This window comes from Chenopodium album, chromosome 26 (genome assembly GCF_948465745.1).
Source record: "Chenopodium album chromosome 26, dcCheAlbu1.1, whole genome shotgun sequence".
NCBI classification, from domain to species: Eukaryota; Viridiplantae; Streptophyta; class Magnoliopsida; order Caryophyllales; family Amaranthaceae; genus Chenopodium; species Chenopodium album.
In genome coordinates, this window is record NC_137859.1 from 5,167,074 (window position 1) to 5,185,036 (window position 17,963).

The window sequence follows — 17,963 nt, forward strand, 5'->3', positions numbered from 1 at the left end:
GGTTGTGCTACGGAGTACAAAGGATATACAATGGTTGTACGATATATTTCGTCTCTTCAATTTGCATAAACTAAAATTCATCTAAGAAAGTGTAACGGGTTGGCGCACTAAAACTGATAAAAGGAGATCTAGTTGACACTTGATCTATTACCGTCTTTTCCTCAAGAAACCATATATAAAATAAAAAATCTCCAATTTATCATAATAAACGAAAATGTTTATCCATGCCTCTAAATAAATTGATATCCTCGTACAAATCCAATAAAATTCGATTTCTTTCAAAAAAAAAAAAAAAAAAAAATCCAATAAAATTCGATAATTAAAATAGAAAAATAAAAACCTTCTTGTAATGACTAATGAGTAACCATTAGTCATGGTTTCAAAAAAAAAAAAAGTAACCATTAGTCATCCTCCCTCGTCTTCATCAATATAATAAAATTGGGTAAAAAATCAAGTCACTCGCAGTCGCACTGATGGAGTCAACAGCAGCTTCAAAGACCAGTGGAGCTAATTCAGAATCTTTAGTACCTCGTATTATCTCTCAGGTCAGATCGATCCTGCATTAATTTCTGGGATTTTATTTGTTCATTATGAAAATCAAAATCCTCCATTTATGATTTTTGTACATTAATCTGAGTAAATAGATTCAAACAAAATAAATTTTGCAGTTTAAAATAGCTCTATGTCAATTAATGGTAACTACTGATAAAGATACAAACTTGGATCGCGCTCGAAACATGCTCGAGGAAGCTGCTGATAAGGGTGCTAAGCTTCTTGTTTTACCTGTAACTTTCTTCACTCTCACTTAATTTCATTTTTGTTCTTGTTATTGTATTAAAGAAAGCCACTAAAATAATGATATAGATGAAATTCGATTTAATCAGTTATAAGCTTATTTATTGCACTTCTACTGCTTGATGAAATGCTGCAGATTTTTTTTTTTTTTTTTTTTTTTTTTTTTTTTTTTTTTTTTTTTTTTTTTTTTTTTTGTGTGTGTGTGTGAAAAGGGTGGAAAATGAATTTCTTTGTTGAAGAATAAAACTCGTTTAGTTTAGTATATTTTCCTTGAAACCAATATAGCACAGTCTAAGGTCTGTTCTCATACGATTATTTTCAATTCAACTCTAATAACTTAAGTTCAGTTCAATTTAGCTCCTAATTTCCTTTTCTTATATAATATTCATTTCAGTGTAGTTCAGCTCATTTCAGTCAATGAGAAGAGGTCCTAAGATTAATCATGTTGAATTCATTGTTAATACTTGTTGGTCATGAATATATAGGAAATGTGGGTGTGCCCCTATTCACATGAGTACTTTGCAAAGTGTGCTGAAGAGCTTGATAAAGAGGAATCATCACAGGCTTTTCGTATGTTATCGAAAGTTGCTAGCAGTCGTAAGATCACAATAGTTGGGGGGTCAATTCCAGAGAGGAAAAATGGTAAAATGTATAACACATGTTGTGTGTTTGGACCGGATGGAATGCTCAAAGCTAAGCATAGTAAAGTAAGCCCTCTTGTAATGATCATAATAATTAGCTAGGTGAACTGGTAGTTAAATGTGAATTTCTGTTGGTTTTGAATGTGCATTTGCAGTTGCACTTGTTTGATTATTACGAACCTGGATCTTTGTTTAAGGAGTCGGATTCCTTCACTGCTGGAGACACACCTACAGTTGTGGACACAGGTAGTATTGCAGTGTTAATTCGCTACTTGAGTAAAGGCTCAGATTGAGAATATAGCTCCTGATATTGAACAGAAGTTCCAGTGTATATCCAAATTTGATCCTACAGTAACATTAAAGTAATACTGTAATATCTGTTCTGAATGTTAATTGGTTACCCTATCAAATAACAAATGTTTTTTCTTGTAGGATTTCATGTGTTGCTACTGATGTATTCTGTAATACATTTCGCTTCTTCTTTAGGGTGTGATTGATCTATGCTGTTTATCATCAATGTTGTTTGAGCTAGCCTAGCAAGTAACATAAGTTGGATGATTGAGTATCCATTAAATTCCTTTTACATATGCTACTAAAATATTGAATTGTGTCAAAGAAAAGCATGTATACTTCTTGAAGACTTGTGATTCTGAATTCTGATGCATTTTAAGCTGAACAGCATGTATTAATATTGTATAAATGCCTGCAGATGTAGGCCGCATAGGGATTGGTATCTGTCATGACATACGCTTCCCAGAGCTTGCTATGATGTACAGAGCAAAAGGTTCTTATATTATGTCTCGTTTTGAAAGTGGCACTACTCAACTTAAAATATATATACATTATCCCGAAATACAGAGAGAATCAAATGATTCTGTTGATACATTCGAGTAAGTAATTATGTATGCAATGCCAGGTGCTGACTTGATTATTTATCCTGGTGCATTCAATATGAGCACTGGAAAAATGCTCTGGGAACTAGAAACAAAAGCCAGGCAAGTACTTAGCTAACACATCGAATTGAAATTCTGCCTTAGCAAATGTGTTTGATAATTATTGACCTTGAAAAAGCATTGATGACATTAAATTTGGAGCAAGGGGACTAATTTATACTAAAATCTAGTCATTTGTGTTGGAAGATGTTTGCACTTTATGCTTGTCTCATGATTGAAATTGTTGGTCATGTTGATCTATCTCCTAAATCTGTGATTTCGGGTTCTTTGACATGTACACCGTTTCATCAGGGCAATTGATAACCAGGTAGCATTACTAACTCTCTTCAATTCCTGCCTAGTCTCTTGTGTAATCGGTGTAAAAAGATGACAGTAAGAATGAATGTTTTTTGTTTCTTGTAGGTGTTTGTTGCTGTTTGTTCACCATGCCGAGATTCAGCTGGATCTTACACAATTTGGGGTCATTCCATGATTGTTGGTCCAGTAATTACTAATGATCCTAGCATACTATGTTATGTTTTGATATCAAATTCGGACAATTTAAGGATTATACTGATGTAATATACTGATTTTTATATGCATGTCTGCATGACAGAGTGGTGAAATAAAAGGTAAAGCAGAACATGAAGAGAAAATTGTAATAGTTGAGATTGATTATGCAGAAAACCAGCTTCAGAGGTACTTATTACTTCCATTGTAAATTGAGGGGAAAAAATTCTCTAATTATTACATTTTGTTATCTTGATCTGAATGTTTGCATGCTTTATTCAGAGAGCTCTTCCCTCTGCTGAACCAACATAAGGAAGAAATATACAAATTTCTGGATACAGAACAGTCGAAATTCGCTAAATATGCTGAGTCTTGTAGTGCTTCATGACTTAGCTTGTGCAATCAATCAATCACCGCCTTAATCCCATAAGTAGGGTTTGCTACATGAACCAAAATGATTATTCCATGTAGTCATCCACAAAAATCTTCCTCCTCCGTCCCTTGCGATCAAATGCCTCATGCTCCTGTATAAGTAGAAGCTTATTATACTCCATGAGATATTGAGATGTATGCTGATGGCCTGATGCTGGTAAAATTTTAGCCTGCAGAAGAGTTGTACTACTTCTATATAAAAGTGCTGTAATTTCTTTACTTTTGAAACAAGTGCTGTAATTTCTTCTCCATAGTATAATGATGATGTAACATCTTATTTTGTCATGCGTTGATTGGTTTTGACTAAATCATTTACATCAAAGAGTAATGAAGTTTTACAGTAGAATAACGAGGAATTTTAAAGGGAGGAAAGTTAGGCATTTGTAAATGCCTAACATTGATTAATATATTTTTAAAACACATGATAGAGAGAGAAAAGAGGAGAGAGATAGGAAGAGAAAGGTCTGTTGGTGGACCCCACCTATTTTTTGGTCGGATTGTATCACGTGATGGGGTACCACATGTTGATTGTTCCACGTATAGTTTATACAGTACCATTGAATCCTCAGTGATACTATTTATGCATAAATTTTGTACCACTGAATGCATATATAATATCATTATGTGTATATATATAGTATCACTGTATATTCAGTGGTACCATTTGATCATCCAATGATACCAGAATATGCATTCGTTGATAGAGTATAAAACATATTCCTGGGCCTCAACCATCAGCTTAAGCTTTTGGTTGAGTTGGTCCTCTAACATGGTATCAGAGCCAGCGTGACACAAAGGTCACGGGTTCGAATCTCATCCACCCCTTCTTCAAAGTGGAATTAATTCGCAGCAGGTATGGGTGGGCCTGTGTTGTATCCACATTTCAAGCCCAAAGGGCCTTTCCTGTGAGGGGGAGTGATAGAGTATAAAACATATTCCTGGACATCAACCATCAGCTTAAGCTTTTGGTTGAGTTGGTCCTCTAACATTCGTTTGTGCATATGCCTAATTACATGAATACCCCTTGTTACCATTTCTAGTTTCTCGTAGAATAACTACAGTAAAGTGCTAATTTTGAAATTTTTCACTTATATAATATTGCATGTATATATATTTTAGAATTTTACATATATATTTTATAAGTGGATTTACAAAACTAGTTAATAATATTGTTCTTCTTTGATTCATTAATTCAGCAGGACTCATAATGTCTCGTATTTAGATTTACTTAAGAACATATACATGAATAGAGTAAAAACTCGATCCAATTTATCTTGTCTCGTTTTTACCCTTAGTTATTAGATCCCATTTTTAATTATGAACGAAAAATCGAAAATAATTGTTAAATCAACTAGGAGTAAAAAAAAAAAGTCAACTACTCTTCATATATTAGAGAGATTCGGCGAACGGAATGAATTGTCCTTTGTACTTTTGGTACCTAGGTAAGCCACCCTCTTCGTAGTTACTTACGTGCGGCGTAACGTTTATCATTATTTTTTCATTTTTATCTACTTAATCAACACTCTTCTAAATTATGACTTAATACACCCTTTAATAAATCACCCTTTATTTTTTTGACGAGTGGGTTGCATGATGATCCAATGTGCATTATTTAAACAAATAATGATACATTTGTATTAGAAAAATTAAACCAATTCTACATAAAATGAGAGTTTGACTACGTAATACAGTACATATTAAACAAGAAAAATTCATTTTTATTTTGATGATCTAGCAAACGAAATGAGTTACTCCGTACATATTTGTTATTTAAAAAAGATCCGTACCAAATTCAAATTAAAGATGATGATAGTCTTGATCTACTTGTTTGTTATTAACGATTGTAAAACTATCTCTAATTCTTACAACATAATATTAATATAGTTTACTGTTTTGAACTAAACTACTCTCTCTAATTCTTTAAATTCTTCTCATTTCGCTTTCATCTAGTTGCTAATGCGAATTGTAAATATCTAGAATTACACGTTAGTGAAAAAATATATATATATATATGTTTGCTAATCTAAAATTAGTTATCGAGAAGAATCAAACAATACCCCACTTAATTATATTTTACCTTATAATTTGAATAAACTATACAGTAAAAGTTTTTTTTTTTTTTTTTTTGAGACATAGAAGATTATATATTTTAAGTTACAAATAGTGTTTAGATTTTAAATGAAAAGAATATGACCAGAAGAAGTACATAATCAAATATTCGAAATTTGGAATTATAAAGTATTCGAAATTTCAAAGTAAAACTAAATGAAGCAAAGTAAAATAAATTTTAACAAATTACACAATGGAAAAGTGAGAAAAATTCAAGCACGGCCTAGTAAAAACCCTCTGATATACTAGAGTTGTGCCAAACTTTGTTTCGTACCAAGTATTTTACTTGCTTAACAAGTATCCAATTTGGCCACTACTCGTGTATACTAATAGATTCCGTCTGGATTCCATCAATTTTTTCGATTCTCCATTGACATTGTAAACAACCCTTTAAATGATACACTTTTTAAATACCAATAAGGCTAACAAACTATGTTTAAACTTAAATTTATTTGATTAAGTCTTATTGCCTATTCTAATCTTCAATCCTTAACTTCATTACATTGTCAATGTTAAGTATTATAAATAGTGGTGTCACTTAATTAGTTATCCTCATAAAAAAAAACCCAAACAAGTAATTAAGCAAATACTATTAGCTAGGTATACCGCCTTAGCTAAATACTTACAACCCCCCCCCCCCCCCCAAACAAAAAAAATCTAAAAAAAAAAAATTCATGGCCGGAAGTGAGCCAGGTCACTCGGCGGATGGGGTGAATGGGAAGGACCCGTCACACGCCTTCTCTGTCACCCCATCCCACACGGCCAAGTTTGCTCTGCCAGTCGATGCAGAGCACAAGGCCACAAAATTCAAAATCTTATCCCTAGCCAAACCCCACATGACTACATTCCACCTAAGTTGGATTTCCTTTTGTACGTGTTTCATATCCACTTTCGCGGCTGCACCCTTGGTCCCAATCATAAGGGACAACCTCAATCTCACCCAAGTAGACATTGGTAACGCAGGAGTAGCTTCCGTCTCAGGAAGTGTCTTCTCTAGGCTTGTCATGGGCACGCTTTGCGACCTCATGGGACCGAGGTACGCTTGTGCATTCCTAGTCATGTTGATAGCCCCTGCCGTGTTTTGCATGTCTTTGATAGAAGATGCATCAGGGTACGTGGCAGTGAGGTTCATGATAGGGTTTTGTCTAGCCACTTTCGTGTCGTGCCAATATTGGATGAGTACCATGTTTAACGGACAAATTATAGGGCTTGTGAATGGGACGGCTGCAGGATGGGGTAATGCCGGAGGTGGTGCAACCCAACTTCTTATGCCTGTGGTCTATGAGATCATTTGTCGTATCGGAGCCACGTCTTTTGTAGCTTGGAGGATTGCCTTCTTCATTCCAGGGTTGCTTCATATTATTATGGGGATTTTGGTTCTTACACTTGGTCAAGATTTGCCTGATGGTAACCTTGGTGCCTTACAAAAGAAGGGTGAGGTTGCTAAGGACAAACTCCCTAAGGTAATCTATCCTTGTAGTATTATTTTGTTACATTGATCGTCTCTAAATTTTAATCATGAAAAAGATGTCTAGCTATTAACTTATTACTATACATTAGACATACATACAGCGTATTAGTACATACTGCTCAATTAATGGTTCATCATTTATCGTCTTTTCAGAATATTATTATTTATATGGAATGTTTTATCAATCTCATTTACATCTGTAAATTGTAACAAACATGCATGCTTTTGTATGATTTTGTGTACACTCTAATTTTCTTAGTTATACGTTATTTTGTATATTTATTTGGGTTTATAAGAGTATAATACCAATAATTGACATATTTTTTGCTTGCCAATCTATTTCTCTAATTTAGGTGCTTTGGTATGCTGTCTCCAATTACCGGACATGGATCTTTGTACTCCTCTATGGCTACTCCTTAGGTGTGGAGTTGACTACTGATAACGTTATTGCAGAATACTTTTTTGATAGGTATTCTTATGATACTTTTTTAAAATAATTTTTTATGATTTCTTTCTTTATTGTCTGCATTAATTATATTTTTTTTTGTTTTAGAATTTATGAAACCAAATCCAACATACACAACATGTCTTTGAACTGCAAAAATTGTGTATACGTGAAGCAATATTACTTTAGTAGAGTAATAGCTTAAAAAAAATAGTAAAATATTAAGGTTGAAGAATAACTTTGATAAACACATATTGACATATATATATATATATATATATATATATATATATATATATATATATATATATATATATATATATACACCATAATTCATAAAATGATATAACTAACTGCAAGATTTGGCTAATAGTATTTTTCTCATAGTTTTATCACTTTATGATCTTATAAGCTACGACACAATTATAACTTTACCTAAAGGTTATTTGGCTAAAAATGTCTAATCGTTGCAAATAATATGTAACGGTGGTAGTATGTCATGAGAAGATCCATATATCATAAATTCATAATCAATAATGCTTGCAAGCTGTTAATAACATGAGGTTCCTTAATCAAGCTGGTTAATTAATTTAGTCTCCTTAAATAAGTTGATATAGTAATGATTAAGGAATCTCTTAATAAGTCACCTATTTCCTTATGTTTAATACGGAGAACTACATAGAATCTGAATTGATTCCACGACCCTGGGGCCTGGGCACGTTTTTAGATCCTATCAATTACTCTATTCGATCAAGTATTTTCTATTTTTTTTTTTCTTAAATTAAATGGTTTGACTTAATATAATATTGCTACATACCCTTTAGATATTCGTGAAAATTATAAACAGTTGATATCTTGAAGTTACATATACTCTAGACACTATAATATAGATAGTATATACTCCATTTTATTCCATACAGTATCTAATCTAATATTAGAGCTAAGTCAGGAAATATACTTATGTTTGTGATCATGTCAACAGGTTTAACCTAAACTTGCACGTAGCGGGAATCATAGCAGCCAGCTTTGGGCTAGCAAACTTCTTCTCCCGTCCATTGGGGGGGTTAGCCTCGGACTATAGCGCCCATTACTTTGGTATGAGGGGGCGGCTTTGGACCCTATGGATCCTCCAAACAGCTGGTGGATTGTTTTGCGTTTGGCTTGGATTGGCCAAAGACCTCACCACAGCCATTGTATCCTTAATCCTATTCTCCTTAGGAGCTCAAGCTGCTTGTGGAGCCACCTTTGGGATAGTGCCCTTCATCTCTCGACGATCCCTAGGGATCATCTCTGGGCTCACTGGTGCAGGAGGCAACGTGGGAGCGGCATTGACCCAGTTTATTTTCTTTTCTGGAAATCGCTTAAGCAAAGAAGACGGTCTTCTCTATATGGGTGTTATGGCCATTGCTTGTACCGTCCCAGTGGCCTTTGTGCATTTCCCACAATGGGGTAGTATGTTTTTCCCTCCATCCAAGACTGCTACCGAGGAGGATTACTATGTGGCTGAGTACAACAAAGACGAGCAGAGTAAGGGAATGCACGAAAGGAATATCAAGTTTGCTGAAAGTGCACGAACCGAGCGTGGGAATGGCTTCTGCTCCTCTTCTCCTCCTACCGACGCCTAGGTTTTGCATTCCTATCAGCATATAATCAAACTTGTACTAATATATTTCAGCTGTTAGTTTTTTAAAACATATACTGTATGTATCTTACAATTTTAAAGAGTGCAACTCTGTATGAGCCAAAATATCATGCGTACCCCTATTGGTACTTTTGGTGCGTGAGATGATGGAACTTGAATCATCAAATTGCTATTCCCGTTCGAGTGGCAAGTGAACTTCATTTGTGATGAGTACTTCATTTTGTGTTACTATATCATTTCTTATGATATATAATCCTATTTGTGATCAGAAATATACTTCATCTTGTGTTATTTTATGATATAAACGTCTTATACTAGCCTAATGATAAATTATGCTTACTCTTACCCACCCTAAACAAGATAGATGCTTACATTTACATAATGCAAATGAGCACATACATTAGGTAGTGTGCTGCTATATTGCTATGTAACAATGTAACATATACTATAGTAATTTCAGAGTAGTGTATTATCTATCAATGTAGAATAAAATGTCAATTTACATTACCAGAAGTCGACTAACTATAGCTTATAATCTGAAATGGAGAGTAAAAGCCACAAAAATGCAATGAAATCTACAGAAAATACTTAGTTCCGAGTAAAACTGAGTAAAACCGCATGCAGAATGAAATCTATAGAAAATTCTTTTCAAATAACTATAGATGTATGAGTCACAAAGTTACAACAAATGAAACTGTAAGACATAATCAAATACTAACTGATGCGGACAAAAATGGGTATAACCCAGTTGTATTTGACTGAAGACTTAGAAGAGGATCTTTAAAATACCTCTTTTCGACCATGAAAAAGACCTTACAACCTGATGGACTCAAAACACAACATCATCCACACCACGAGTCCTACTGTTTCAGTGGTGCCTTCTTTTCTCTGTCCGCTATTCTGGCAGGGGCATTTGAGTGTGATTTGAACCGCCCTCTCCCTCCTTCGTCTTTCTCCTGCAGAACACAATTTATTGATCATTCATCAGACTATCTTGTGGGAAGGAACAAAGGACATACAACACAAGTACTGAATGCAGCAAAAGTTTTTAACTTCCAATGATTCAAAAATTCAAATAGTACAAGAGGTAAATGAAGCGTTCATGAAATAGCAGTAATGATTTAAGAAACAGCGAAAACCCACCTTCTTTTTAACAATTTGGACCACATCCTCATCTTGAAGGGCATGTGAGAGTCCACAGTGCTGAGGATAATGCCTTGCACTCGTGCCCCAGACAAGTGCATACTTTAAATCCTTCACTAGAGTTCTGTGTATATGATTACAAAAATCTTCGACTGTGCAACCACCTCGATCCTAGACAGAACAACAAAGATATAAACATGACAGGAGAGTTGGAAGCAAATCTGATACATAAATAGCTCTAACAAGAATCTATTATTGAATACCCTGGACTCCTGAAGAGAGTGAGAACAGAACATAATATGATTCAAAATGACATACCGCAGAAAGTACCACAGGCTCAGAAAAATCTGGCTGCTGTCCTTGAGGCTTTGTATAAGCTCTAACTAGTCCCATCTCCTCCCACATTCTAGCCAGTAATCTGTCTAAATTAAGCTGTTCAAACATAAATTGAATACCAGGGCAATTTTATTAGAAGGTGTACACACTATTTGCAGAAGAATCATGATACTTTAGATCCAACATGTAAACAAAAACCAAAAACACTCTAGTCAAGTAAGTTTTTTTGTGGACAAATAGAAACAGTATAGTCAAATAAGAATGTTTTCGAGCAAAACTAAAAAGGAGCACAATCAGTAAGAAATTGTTTTCTAGTGTTATTTAAGTTTAAACACAAGATATACATTATTCTTCTATTTCTTTATTAAAATGCAGAGATGGGAAGGACATATAGAGCAATATAATGTCTTTAGAACATTAACATACAAAGACTGTCGGTGCATCAACATTCCAGCTATGAAATACTTCATAGGAGTGTTTTGGTCCTAGTCTGCTGCTTTACAGTTTAACATTACACCAACTTTTTTTTATCATACAATGACTAGATTAGTAGCAAACTAATCATAGCTATAACTAAATTAGCCAATGCCAAAAAAAGTACCTTCAGGTTGGCACTAATGACAATAGAGTTCGGCAATCTTGCTAGCCTGTCAACATCATCAATACCAACAACATCTATCTTGTTGTACACGTACACACATTTAATGTATTTACGATTCCCTTCAATTACATCAATCAGATCGTCAACAGTGGCATCCTCACGGAATAATACCTGCAACCAGAGGAAACAAAACACCGTTAATAGGATGCTAAAAACACTTCATTTTACTCCATATATAGTTAAATTCAAGCAGGTTTAGCATCAAAGCCATGAATTTTGCTAAGATTAAATATGATGCATCAACTCCTATGGTCCAAATGAATCTTCTATAAGAAAATAGGTAATCAATTATTATAGTCTAGGTTAAGTTACGGATTCCAAGTTTGCAACATACTAGTTTTATATTATGAATATACGAGTCAATATCATCACCTTAATGAAATAAAGTCAAGGGTGAGATCAAGCCAATTGTATAATTATAGGATATCCAAATTAAAGAACCATAGTAGTCCTTATTCCAGAAACATTTGACAAAAAGTTGACCAAATTACTCAGAGCATCTCCAATGGCAAGCTACAATACTTTGTAGCTTGCTTTTTCACATTAATTTTTAAGCTACAACACTTTTTAGCAACAAAGTGTTCCAATGGTAAGCTACAACATTTTTAGTTTGTAAAAAATAAATTTTAAAAGATAAATAAATAATTATACACATGTTACAATATTAGTGGAATATATTTGTCTCTTTTACAATCAAGCATGTAGCTTGTTTAGGCTACAATTGCTAGCATGTTGCTCAATTTTTTGTTCTCCAATGGTAAGCATGTAGCTTAAAATTTTATTTATATTGCAAGCAAGTCCTTACAATGAAACCATTGGAGATGCTCTCAACAAACATACAGAGAGTTTCTGAGAATTTTATTATATATTGACATAAACTTAAATTGAACACCAAGAAATATTTTAGAAATTAGCCTAGCCAATCAACTAGGGTGGCTGTCAAAAAGACTGGAAATGGGATTTAATCATTCACCAAAGAATAATGAATTTGCCCCATTGTCACGTAGTTATATGGTGGTACTGGAACTAAACACTGATGTACCCCTAAAGCAAGCTTCATTTAAGCCTCTGAATACATTCTGAAACAACCTATTTATACCCTAACTGATTGGCAAGAAATTGGACATATGGCTGAACATGTGATCACACAAAGTCACAGAGACGTATGCCAAATTAATCTCTCACAAAGGCAAAACTGTAAAAACAAGATTTGCAAGTACTTGCTATACCACTGCCACATGGACAAGCAAAGCAGCAATGGGATATGCAACAAGCTGCTTGGCCATATGCATATCACACCCCCACTTGCCTCCATTTCCCCAAATATAAATCATAACCCAAGCCTTCAGCTCGCCTTAACCAAGAAAAAACCTCTAGGTTTGACCCATTGAAAACAATTCCACATGAAAATTAAAACAAATCTTCACCAATTGAAACCTAGGTTTGAAAACGGATGCTCCTGGCCTCCTAATTCCCACATCACAAAGCTTGGATGGATTTAATCCCACTTACAATGTACAAACCGCCTTAGACCACAAAAATCCAGAGAAAGATACCCTTCTTTATTTTATCCCTTTTACATAAGCCCTCCAAACAAAACAATGTTCATATTCCCTTATAAATAGAAATGAAAAGAGACAAGGGAGTAAAAAGGATAGAAGACAAGAACACTTCCAGCACTCCATTATTCTCTTCTCAGTGCCAGTGTTTGAAAAGGTGCAGGCATTAGGGGTCATGAGCGTTTTGTGGTTTATGCTCAACGATTTTGGTACCCCAAGGCACATTGAGGCGCACCCCCGAGGCACACAACAGTTTTCTCATAAATTTCTTTGTATAGTTTAATATATGCGCCTTAGGAAATCAGAAAGGCCTTGGTGTGCCTTGAGCTTTTTATACGAAGTACATTACCCAGTGCTTAATTGTCTCTTGAGTTTTAAAAGTCCAAAAGAAAGAAGAAAATAAATTTCTCCACATCATTAAGGCTTCAACAACATTTGGCCACGAGGTCCAACCTAAAGGTGGCCGAACTGGACAAGATCTCAATCTTCTCAGAGAGAGAGAGAGAGAGAGAGAGAGAGAGAGAGGGAGGGGGGATTCCGATTTATCCTTGGTACCCCTCCCATCCTTACCTGATCCTTTTTTACTCTTCATGAAAAGATACAGAATACACTAAGGTGGGGAACTTATATGACATGTCCCATTTCAGCCAAAATTGGTAGATTCAAACTAGAATTTAAAAGCTGGTCACAAGCAAAAACAAATACTACCTCCGCTTCGCATTATCTGCAACAAAGGGGTATTATTTGTGAGATATAAAATATTCCTTTGTTGCAGATAATGCGAAACGGAGGTAGTATATATTAACAAATACCCAAGCAAAGGAATTTTAATCATAAACATAAAAATTTTAAAAATAATTTTTTTTAGGAAAAAAAAAAGGAACTATAAATAAAAAACAATGCATTGCAAAATGTCAACTGGTACATCTTCATTTCTTACAAACAGTATAATACTGTAGTGCAGAAGGGAGATCACGATTCAAACCAAGAAGACAGACAAAAGGACCAATTTCTTTTCGTTAATTTAGATTTAGACTAAAATGCAGCACAAGAACAAAAGAAAATATACATATCACCTTTTGGAGCTTATTACAGAGATGAAGCTAATACCTCTGCATTGTGAATCTTATACTCATGAAGAATTTGATAGCAAAGTTTCTCATCCACATGTGTCAACGGCATTGTACTGTTGAAAGAAATGCCCCCAGTCTTCTTCTTCTTAAAGTAGATCTATTAATAGCACAAAGTGAGAACCAAAGGCAATAGAAACTAATATGAAGAAGCATTAGTTCACAAGTGTGAGGCATCCATTAAACAAATTTTCCAAATAAGTGGGAAAAATTATATCCAAAGATACATTGGAAAGAAAGTGAAGACTGGATTCATAAAGGAGAGGCAAGAATGGAGATTGCAAGAATTTTTTTTCTCTTTTCTACAAAATTCTACACAATAAACCAAGTGCCTACAAAGCATATTAAATCAAGAAGTGGACAAGAAAGTTAAAAGTATCTAAGCAAGTATATATAATGGAAGTTTCAGGATAATATTCATCATTCCATCTTGTGACTCAAGCAAGACTGCAAACACTCAACAAAGACTTTTACTTTCACAGATAACAACATAAGCACATGAGCTGGAAGAGTAGCTAGTAAAGGATGGGAGCAAAATAGCAAATTAAAGATAGCTAGGCAACAGAAAATCCTAAAAAAGGTGACAGCGATAATGTAAGTGATTATCACAAAGTAAAAGTTTTCAATAGTATGCATAGAAATCCATATATTAAATCCACAAAAACATCACTTAGATTTGCTTTATCAAATAAAACCTTACATGTGGTGGTCTTTTGTTGAGACGTAATCCCACAGCTTCCAGTTCTCTAGTCAATATTTGCCGATGTCCCTCACTCTTAAGTATTTCCCAAAAAGTCAACATTCAACAACAAATGAATCAGCAAAACCAAAGGAAGTTGACCTAACTTGCAAATAAAACCACTGAAAGACAATTACACAATTTTCTAGAATACTAGATAAATAACACGCCTAATTGAATAGTTTCTCTAGCTAGCTACCTCCCAATAAAAATTTGCATTGATGTAAATGAAATAGACAAAGAATTGTTTGCATATCAAGACAAATATTACTTACTTTCGAGGCATCTAGAACCATTAGTACAAGATCTGATGATTTGGCCACAGCAATAACCTGATAAAGATATAATGTAATCAAAAATTCTAAGATATGTGTAAACACAGGTCCAAATTAGAATTTCAGAATAGGAATACCTCAATTATGATAATTATCGGCAGAAGCAACTAATGATCAAAAATCACAAAATCACAAATCACATTTTTAAGCAGTGGCATAATTTACCTGCCTTCCACGCCCCTTCCCCTCAGAAGCTCCCTCGATAATTCCAGGAAGATCAAGCAGTTGAATCTTTGTATCATTATAGTGTATAATTCCCGGGATACAGGTAAGTGTGGTAAACTCATATGAGGCAGCTTCTGAATGAGTTCCAGTAAGTGTGGTTAGGAGTGTTGACTTACCCACACTGCAGCAAGAGCATATAATGAGCATTATACCAGCTTAAACTGTTACTTTATAAAAGACAATACACTTTAACACTAACGACAAAATTTGGCTGTCAAATTGTCATCAACCACAACTTTCATATACAGCACCATGACATGCCATGAAAGATGAAATCTAACAAATTCTTTTCGAGAAGTTGCATATTGTTTTAGAGAAACTGCAAGCCGTAAAAAAATGTAACAGCCAACAAATAGGAAATAACAATTAAAACCAACAGCAAAAGATAGAGAAGATAGATAACCTTGGAAATCCAATAAGTGCAACACGTCCATGCCCAAACTTCGTGACTTCAAAACCATCTCCACCTCCACTAGAACCCTGATAGAGAGTTAAAATAACAATTAAGACCAATTCTATAGCAGGCAATCTGGAGAGTACAAAACCAATGAAGACGAGAGATGACTCGTATAGAAATCTACAAACTACAACAGCAACATTCCAGGAAAGACAACAAGCAGTGAAACAACCTTAGACAAACAGTCCCATTCCAGTGTACACCTCACCTAAGATTGAAATTCTACCAATATACAAACAAATTTGTCAATTCTACCCATATGCAAACAAAAATTTCAATTCTACCAATATACAAACAAATTTGTTCAGCATATGTTTACAATAGCCGTGCAGAAAGGCATGACAACTTACATCTCTCCCTTTAATATAAATAAGTTTGTTTGAGGTACAAGCAAAGTCATATATGACAAGAAAATCTGCCACCAAATAGCAACTTACATGTATTGTAGCTTACTTTGCCACATCAATAATTTAAGCTATATACTTTATAGCAGCTAAACATTCCAATGGATAGCTACACATTGTACCTTTCCAATAAAATAAAACATATTAAACACATGTTATATTGTAAGTGGAGCTTGCTTTTCTTTTCTTCAATCAAGCTTATAGCATGAGCTACAACAGCTTGCAAGCTAAGCTACACAATTTATTTTAATTGTAAGCAGGTCCTTATTTATAATGTGAGTTGCTCTAATACTCAAGGAGCATTGTAGGATTTGGTAATGAATTCATCCTCATAGAATAAATTAACCAAATTAAATAAAAATTACACCAATCTCCTTAAAAGTTCAGATTTTGCTTGCAAAATTTGGTAAGAATTGGTAATGAGAAGACAATTTTACAAGATATCCAGGATCAGTCAAGTATCAGAAAAGGAAGAACTTCTCAAGAGATTACGTACTTTAGGAGGCTCTAATAGCTGTGTCCTGAGCTTTGCTATCTTTGCTTTCAATTGACCAAGATGATACTCTGAAAAAAATAACATATAAAATGCTCTTAGTACAACGAACACCACAAATAATCAACTCCAACTTCCCTAGAGCCTTATCAGGAAACTTTGTCGAAATATTTAGGACAGAAAATTAGAATTTGCAAGCAACATTGTACAATGAAACGCAACATAAAATCCATTTACACTTAACACTTAGGCAATTACTTCTTCTACTTTCCATGTATTGACTCATGACTAATTACCCAATCTCTACTTGGAAATGAAAAAAAACCCATCAAATGTAATGCATGTCCTCTACTTCAATCTATAATCCCTCTCAAAAGGTTATAACACACACCTGTAGCCTTGTTCTTCTGTGTCCGAGCCATCTCGGCTTCGATTTCCTTAATCCTTTCAATGATCCCCATGGTTCCTGAACTTCAATCACTGATAGGAACAGGAAATAAAAATTAAATAAAACTGGCATAGTGGCATCTTAACAATCGAATTCCAACTAAAACCACGGATGTTCAGCAATCAGCATAACCTTTTTTTTTTTTAATTCCAAATGTCGTAAAAGCACAAAAACTCCATTAAAATCATCCATAAGTTGAAATTAACCTTATGACTTTATGAGTGAGCAATTCATCCAGCTAAATTACGAAAATTGACATAATCGCCATTGATAATCAATTAACACCGGTGCAAATTTAGCATAAGCTCCCAAAATCTTTCAAAAGAGATGTGAAAGATTAAAACTTTATATAATTTAACCCATAAAAATTATAATAAGCATCAAAATCACCATCTATACAAGTGCACAGATAATAAAAGTAAACAATTACAGAAATCCAAACGGTGGGTAACCAAATTTGTTCTAACACTGATTAAGAAGTGAATAACACTAATCAAATATCTTCAAACGAATAATCAAATTCTCATTTTTATAGGGTAGACCAAAATTCCAAAATTTTCCATAAGCTACATAAATTGCAATAATTGATTATACTCAAATCAAATTTTAAAAAATGAAGAATTTTCCATGAAATCGTAAAACGAACAAGACAATGGATAAAGAGAGAGAGAGAAACCTGATGAGTGTGAATTGAATCGAATTGCAGAAGAAATGAGAGTGTCGGATGAAGATGTGAGGAATCAAAGGTAGTTCTAGGGTTTACCAGAATTATTTCCTCACCTTTTTTCCTCACAACTCAAAGTAACATTGGTAAATTTTCAGTAAGAAAGCAAAAAAGGGAGAGGATGAGGAAATTGTTTTTTTTTATTTAATTTTTTTTTTCTTTTAATTGATTTTCAAGTGGAATTACTCGATTTTTTTTAATGTACTCGTATGAGTGTATGACATATTTCAATGTTTGAAAACATATTCAATATAATTATGTCGTGTTTGAAACTATACCTAAACCGTTACACGAGTTAATTTACAACTTCATAAATTTATAAAACCCCTATT

At 34.1% G+C, this 17,963-nt stretch overlaps 3 protein-coding genes across 3 annotated transcripts; 2 read left to right on the forward strand and 1 right to left on the reverse strand.

Annotated features, from left to right (window-relative positions):
• Window positions 1-222: 222 nt before the first annotated feature.
• LOC145617646 (omega-amidase, chloroplastic-like) lies at window positions 223-3,597 on the forward strand. Its single transcript, XM_081672368.1, has 10 exons — window positions 223-545; window positions 669-785; window positions 1,281-1,502; window positions 1,592-1,682; window positions 2,146-2,220; window positions 2,353-2,431; window positions 2,681-2,696; window positions 2,792-2,872; window positions 2,985-3,067; window positions 3,161-3,597. The coding sequence occupies exons 1-10, from the start codon at window positions 474-476 to the stop codon at window positions 3,264-3,266; spliced, it is 942 nt and encodes a 313-aa protein (XP_081528494.1). The 5' UTR covers window positions 223-473; the 3' UTR covers window positions 3,267-3,597.
• Window positions 3,598-6,093: 2,496 nt separating this feature from the next.
• On the forward strand, window positions 6,094-8,960 carry LOC145616673 (high-affinity nitrate transporter 2.1-like). The gene is made up of 3 exons (XM_081671436.1): window positions 6,094-6,882; window positions 7,244-7,359; window positions 8,318-8,960. Exons 1-3 carry the CDS (start codon window positions 6,094-6,096, stop codon window positions 8,958-8,960), a joined length of 1,548 nt encoding a protein of 515 aa, XP_081527562.1.
• Window positions 8,961-9,603: 643 nt separating this feature from the next.
• Window positions 9,604-17,742, reverse strand: LOC145616259 (developmentally-regulated G-protein 2). Its single transcript, XM_081670955.1, has 12 exons — window positions 17,584-17,742; window positions 16,851-16,939; window positions 16,463-16,530; window positions 15,509-15,585; window positions 15,046-15,226; window positions 14,821-14,877; window positions 14,507-14,581; window positions 13,787-13,906; window positions 11,058-11,228; window positions 10,439-10,552; window positions 10,121-10,291; window positions 9,604-9,933 (listed from the first exon to the last, which is right to left on the reverse strand). The coding sequence occupies exons 2-12, from the start codon at window positions 16,918-16,920 to the stop codon at window positions 9,838-9,840; spliced, it is 1,200 nt and encodes a 399-aa protein (XP_081527081.1). The 5' UTR covers window positions 16,921-16,939; window positions 17,584-17,742; the 3' UTR covers window positions 9,604-9,837.
• Window positions 17,743-17,963: the final 221 nt, after the last annotated feature.